Source organism: Rhinoderma darwinii, chromosome 8, assembly GCF_050947455.1.
Source record: "Rhinoderma darwinii isolate aRhiDar2 chromosome 8, aRhiDar2.hap1, whole genome shotgun sequence".
Classification (NCBI taxonomy): Eukaryota; Metazoa; Chordata; class Amphibia; order Anura; family Rhinodermatidae; genus Rhinoderma; species Rhinoderma darwinii.
This window is the reverse complement of record NC_134694.1, coordinates 110,505,589-110,513,128: the sequence shown is the minus strand read 5'-3', so window position 1 is coordinate 110,513,128 and position 7,540 is coordinate 110,505,589. Positions and strand designations below refer to the sequence as shown.

Sequence of the window (7,540 nt, the reverse complement as noted above, 5' to 3'; positions counted from 1 at the left end):
TAAAAAAAAAACACCAAAAAAATATTACACATCTATTTCCCTAGCTAGCTAAAAGACCCACCTTCATGCAACTTTGCATCATTTATTTATTTTTTTTCAAAAATTGCAAGAAAATTTAAGTTTGAAACTAAACCTTTTGGTCAACCCACAAAATTCCTACTAAAATTTAAAGGCGAATTAAACTTTTGAAAAACTTTGGACATGTCATAGTGTCATAGAAGTTTTGATCAGTGGGGGTCCAAGCACTGAGACCCCTACCGATCGCTAAAACAAAGCAGCAGAAGCACTCAGGTGAGCGCTGTGCCACTTAGTTTCTGATCGACTCTCTTTGGAGCGGTGTACGGGCTCAATAGAAAGTCTATGAGTCCGTACACCGCTCGCTTGGCTCTCTGAGGAATGCCGTTTCGAAACTAAGCGGCAGAGCGCTCACTTGTTTAGATCGATGGGGGTCCCCCAAAGATCAAAACGTTTCCTCATTTAAAAGTGTTAATACTGTATTACTGCCATAACACAGACTTTTTCTGATGTTTCCAAGCTATGGAAAATGGCAAAGATAATTGAATGGACTGATCATATTCTGTACAATTATTTATTTTAGGATTATATTTGCTTGACATATTCTTGCATTCTGAAATAATTAATTTCTGTCTGAATAGCTGCTTCTTTGTTGTTTTTCTGAAACCAGCAGCAATGTCTCCAAGCAGTATAGAGGGATAATAAAAATCACACATATTATAAAAAAACAAAAAAACAAAACAAACACATATCAGTTTCCAGTGGCTCCTAAGACCTCATGCACACGACCGTGTTTGATCTGTGATATACGGACCGCATGTTGACCCCATTTCCCGGACCAAACACAGTTCAGGGAGCCGGACTCCTAGCATCATAGTTATGTATGACGCTGTGAGTCACTGCCTCCCCGCAGGAATGCTGTCACGTACTGAAACATGTTTTCAGTACGGGACAGTATTCCCACCGGGAGGCAGTGACTCGCAGCGTCATATGTGACATGCGGTCCGTATATCACGGATCGAACACGGTCGTGTGCATGAGACCTAAGACTACATTCACACGAGCGTGTCCATTTTGCAAAAAACAAAACGTATTTCCTGAATTTCATGTCCGTGTGCCGTCAGTGTACGTTGCGTATGGCATCAGTGTGCTTTGTGTGGGGCATCCGTTTTTCACGTCCGTGCAAGCACTTCTAATCTTTTTTATTTTTATTTCCCAGCATTTCTTAGCAACTGATGCGTGAAACACGGACAGCACACAGATGTTGTCCGTGTGCTGTCTGTGTTTTTCACGCACCTATAGACTTCAATGGGACCACGTTTGCAAAAACGCAGCAGTATAGGACATACAGTGAGTTTCATGCAACAGACACTCGCTGCGTGAAGCTCCATTGAAATGCATGGGTCCGTATGCTGTCAGTTATTTCAATGGACGGCACACGGACAAGGAACATGCTCGTCTGAATGTGCCCTAAGTCTCCCTGATCTATTGAGTCAGTCCTAGCTCTTGGGCACTGTCCTGGGTGTCTCCTCATTCATCCCGAATGTTCCTAAAGGACTATCAGAACTATAGAGATCAAATATTAGGCTTCATGCACATGACCATGTTAAGGCTCTGTACAAGTTCTGAGTTGTATGGAGCCAAAGTATGGTACCCATAGAAATCTATGGGCCCACAATGAACCTCCAAATGCCTCCGGTTTCCTCCATATTCCATCGGATGCGGTAATACTATTCGCATCGGTAGGATCGTGTACATGCACAGATGTCACACTAAATGCTCGTACATGAGTCTACAAAGGAGGAGCTGCTGAGTTTGCTGTCGGGGAGCTGACTGACGGATCAGAGACACAACTGAATACAGCAGCTGGCCATGTACTGAAATACACTGCAGGTACAGAAGACAAACAGTAGAAAATGTTTAATTAAGACCAATTAGAAACGTGTTTTATTTTGCAAAAAAAAAAATACAATGCAATAAAAAAAACTGTGCAAAGTTGTACATAGCCTTTACATTACAGTAACTTATATCCGTTTTAAGGATTTAGGAGAGTCCAATATTATGGAGCCAACCAACAACTCCATGGAAGCTTATTTTATTATTAAAGGTATATCAGATATCCAGGAGCTGCAGTTCCCAATCTTCCTCCTGGTTCTGCTCATTTATCTCATAATTCTTGGAGGTAACATGACCATTTTTCTTCTGGTCACCCTGGATAATCATCTCCATACTCCCATGTACTTCTTCTTGGGGAACCTGTCAATGATGGACATGTCCTGTTCCACTGTAGCTTTACATAAAGCTCTTATTGCATTTATATCAGGAGACAGAAGAGTCTCTTTCTTCAGCTGTTTTGCCCAAATGTTTTTGTCCTTGTCATTTACATGCGATGAGCTGTTGATTCTGACCGCTATGAGTTATGACCGTTACGTTGCTATCTGCAACCCATTGAGATACTACGTGGTAATGAACAACAAGTTTTGTTCTCTTTTGGCCTTTGTCTGTTGGGTTGTAGGTTTCATAAACATCATGCCATGTCTCTTTGAGATATCATCATTTACATGCTACACATCATTGGAAGTCAACCATTATTTTTGTGACCTTATACCGGTCATGAAGCTTTCTTGTAACGACACCACCATTTTGGAACTCTACATAATTATCGAAGGGGTATTACTTGCCACTTTTACCCCATTTGTCCTCACTTCTATCTCCTATGCTTTTATCATTAGTACTATACTGAGGATACGGTCAAGTATCGGCAGACGTAAAGCCTTCTACACGTGTTCCTCACATCTAACTGTGGTCACCCTTCTCTATGTCACTCTGTCTTATCAATATTTCCGGCCCATTTCATCTGTTAGTTTGGAGTCTAATAAACTCTACTCTTTGTTTAATACGGCCGCAGTCCCCATATTAAACCCTTTGATCTACAGCTTAAAAAACAAGGATGTGATTGCGGCGGTGAAGAGAAGACTATGTTGTTTTAAGACCAGCATAGAAGAAGTAAAAAAATATCGGTAAAAGGTTGGCTGTAGAAAGTTAATTTTCTTCGATCTACAATAATACTTCTTTGGGACGACCACCCAAAGTTCAGGGAACAATGACTTTCTAGAGGGGTGGTCCTCTTAAAAACAAGGCTAATATGCACAGATAATAGGAGAATTGAAAATCCGCCACAGGAAAAATCTGGTTTAGATGGTGGGTTGTCTTCTCAAAGAGGTGTATTATTTTTTCCTATTGTCTACATACAAGAGATTAACACATTCTGCATACTTTATAGACTGAGTAAACATGGAGAATATTTGATGAAGAAGAACAAAGAATGTGCCACTCATGATCGATAGACTAGTGAATGATAAAACAAAATGTGGAACATAAACATAACATGCAGTGATATTATATTGTGTTAGGTGAGTAGGTGGATAGATCGGGTTGGTTTTGCTCTTTCGAGAGCTCAAGGGCAATATCTACAATTACAGAAAAAACAATTCTTATAAAACTCACAAGAGATAAGCTTTAATAAACTTCTCAAAGGTTGTAAATTCTTGGCATTTAAAGTACCATGACACGTCTCCTGTCTGTCTACTATTCTCTTGTGTTTATAATCTCCCCTCTAGAATCTGTAGGTGATTCAACACTTTCCGATTCTTACAGCTTTCAAAACGCCCTTTTTCAGACAGGTATATCGTCTAATCAGGGCTGGTTCTAAATGGCAAATGGGAGATGAAGTCACATTGAGTCCCTTGTCTATCTTACTCTTGAAGTGATAAGTATAGAGAATGTTTATCCAGATTGCCATCTGGTATCTTCCCAGGTTTGTCTGGTATCGATGCTGGCCCTGGTCATGACCTTCACTTCAATCACTACCACCTTCACTATCTAGAGAGTTAACTACTGCCACCAATTCTAAAAGAAATCTATATATCCCTTCCTTCTTTTTTATCCCCTAGTCCTTTTACATCATAAAATAAATTCTCTTTCCTACTGCATTTTGTTACTATCATGTTTTGTTCTCGCATTGTCTATTGTACTTGTATGTCTATTATACTTTTAACTTTAATAATAATTTAACTATAATAATAATAATATTAATAATGAAGGCAAGAACAATAGGAGGTTGTAGTTTGGTAAGTCTATACAGTAGTCACAATTTTTTGAAGGGTTAGTCCGGTTTTAGACTACCTTATTATGGTTGCATTTCACAATGTGTACGTATGATGATTCTACTAAAATGAGCTTAGGTCACCATAGAAAACTATAGAACCTTAGACGCTTAAGATGACTTATTTGGCATGAACCTCTATTGAGCCGGGTGGACAAAAATAGTTTAATTTAATAATGAAATAGGACGGCATATGTCCAGGAGTAATCTAACTTTCTCTGGTTTTAAAGGGTTATTCCGATCTTAGACAATTATGGCATATCAACAGATTATGCCATTATTGTCTGATAGATGCTGGACCCGGCTCAGAGATCCACACCTATACCGAAAACGGGGGTCACCACTTAGACGGGTGTGACGGCCGCTGGCTGCAGAATTCATGCAGGGACTAGTGGAGAGATTGTCGCGAATGTGCGCAGCTCTCTCCATTCTGTTCGATGGCAGTTGTGGAAACAGTTGATCAAGCGCTGCTCACCTATTTCCATAACTCCCATGGGGTAGAATGGAAAAAGCCGCGTGAGGAGTGTCAGTGGCCGCCACACCAGATGAGACGGGCGCTCGGACCTGCATCTATCAGACATTTATGTGGATATGCCATAAATGTCTAAGATGGGAATAACCCTTTAATATAAGAATAATATTGGCTTTTTCTATTGATTTTGGTAATGTACCCTTCTTATATAAGACATTAAACGCCACCAGGAGATCCCCAGTATCGCTTATTTGAAACAGTAGTTTGTCCAAGACTAAAGGATTGGTGAAAAATTGAGGGACCTCCCAAGTTCTTCCTCTGTTATCGGTTATAATGCAAAAACCCAGAGCAAACGGAGGGAGAATATTAGCAGCGCTGCTGAGTAAAAAACGAATTAATTGGGACATAATCATATAAAAGATTTATTCAGGCTACGCGTTTCAGCGCCAGATCTTTGTCAGGCCATATACAAACAGGTATATACAGACATTTCATGCACACAAACAAAACTCAAGAAAGGAGAAGCTGATGACGTCATCGAGAGTCAGTAGGTTAAACTTGACAGACAGTTCGAATTACCATTTTAGGAATAGAAAAAATGTAGCACAAGTACGTGAGTGAATTAATTAAAAAAATAATTGCGTACATTAATAAATACGGCTCAAGTGTTTGGTTAATAAATAAATACACATATGAGTGTATGTTAATCTCTAGATAAATATAATATGTGTGTATAAATAAATATATATAAAAAAGAAACATAAATACCAGGGAAATGGATATATAATAAATCAACTGGATAAATAAAATATTCTAATATCAATATTCATTCCTCAGGGTGTAAGATTATAAAGGGGAACTCTGATTGTACATGGCGTAACACACAAAAATGACATATACAATGCAGATAATGATATTTCCAAAACATTATTGCGATCATTCAATAAAAATCTTAAAATCTCGTAAAGTAAAAAAGCACCAGAATTACACACATGAATTTATATATGGAAGAAATAAGAAAATAATTCCGTAAAATAAGTATTGGGGTAAGGTTGATGCAGAGAATAAAATCATATTAAAACCAAGAGATACAGAAAGTGAACTCGTAATAAATTCAATACCACTTAGGTAACCATGGAGATAGGACGCTCCTGAGCGTCTACAGAAGCCATAGAGGAATATACAGGTATTGACTTGGCAAGGCAATAGGAATAGTCCGACCTATATAATGAAGGTTGCATGGGCATTTCCATAAATAATCAGAGCTGCAAAAGGTTTCGTTCACATCTGCGTCAGGGCTCTGTTCAGGGGTACCGTCTGAGCTTTCCGTCAGGGGAACCCATGAACGGAACCCTGACTGAAAGAAACGGAAACTACAGGTTTCCGTTTGCATCATCATTGATTTCAATGGTGACGGATCCGGTGCAAAAGGTTTCCGTATATCTCAGTTGTGCAAGGGTTCCGACTTAGTCGACTACGGTCAAAACGACGGAATATTGTACTGATATTTTACTCCCCCTCTTCCCACAGCGACAGTGAAAAAGGCCTGGGATAGGCCGAAACTTCTCAGATTATAGTCGCTTATATATTTATGATCCAGATATATATGTGAATTAATGAAAATATGACAAATAAGAATTATCGCATCAAAATAATTCTCCTTCTCCATTTGTGTGTACTGGGCTAAATATTGTGACTATATTACGGGTATCCACCCCAACCCCATAGCACCAAAAAATAAAATAAAAGGGTATAATAAGGGCATTTCAAGATGGAAAGCTAGAGCTAAACACTGGATTTCTGATAAGTTGCCATCTTTGGATGACTGGAGGGGCAGATGAATCAGGTCATACATTTTTTTTAAATGCTAATATCAAAGGACAAACAAAATATTTTTTTCTAGGTGTGGAAACCATGTATAAGAAACCAACGGCTATATTAGGGGTAGGAAAAAGAGTTCAGATTATGACTGACAATACAAGTTTTTCTTCTGTGATTCACTCCACGGTAGGTTGGGTAGGAATAAGGAAGATGTTTGAAATATTATGCACGTTTTGTATGTTCTTTTTTTATTGGTTTTAGACAAGTACACTAAAACTGCTACTTAGGCTTTCGTTTGCATATGCGTCGGGCCAACCCATGAACGGAAACCAGACTGAAAATTTTCCATTTGTATCACCATTGATTTCAATGGTGACGGATCCGTTGCAAATGTTTTCCGCTTGTCACCGTTGTGTAAGGGTTCTGTTGTTTTGACGGAATCAATAGAGTAGTCGACTGCTCTATTGATTCCGTCAAAACAACGGAACCCTTACACGACGGTTCCAAACGGAAACCATTTGCAACGGATCCGCCACCATTGAAATCAATGGTGATGTAAATAAAAACCTATGGTTTGTTTCAGTTTGAGTTCCGTTCATGGGTTCCACCGACGGAAACAAAGCCCTGATGCAGATGTGAACGAAACCTTATGTGATCTACCTTAAAGGCGATGTAGACCTTTGAAAACTTTTTTTTTGTTGTTTTTTTTTTTTAAATGTGTGATTGGTGCAACTTTTACAATTTTTAAAAGTATAAAATAAAATAAATAATAATAAATAATAAATAAAATAAAACTTTTTATTAAAAATTATTTTTACTTTGTCAGATACAGCTGCTTTGTATCCTGTATACAGAGCAGCTGTATTGTGCGCTGAGACCTGAATCCGTCAGGTCTGTCTGACTGCCCGGTTCAGTGTCAGTGGGTCCTGTATGTCTCTGACATGCTGGATCCACCAGTAATCGATCACATCTGAGTTATGAACTTAGATGTGATCGATACAGCTCAATACGGATCCTTCAGGGACAAGCACGACCCGCTGTCACTGAACCCGTCAGTGCCTCTGACC

At 39.0% G+C, this 7,540-nt stretch overlaps 1 protein-coding gene across 1 annotated transcript; it reads left to right on the top strand.

Moving 5' to 3' along the window:
* The first annotated feature begins 2,076 nt into the window (after positions 1-2,076).
* On the top strand, positions 2,077-3,039 carry LOC142660022 (olfactory receptor 8D1-like). The gene has a single exon (XM_075836672.1). It carries the CDS (start codon positions 2,077-2,079, stop codon positions 3,037-3,039), a length of 963 nt encoding a protein of 320 aa, XP_075692787.1.
* Positions 3,040-7,540: the final 4,501 nt, after the last annotated feature.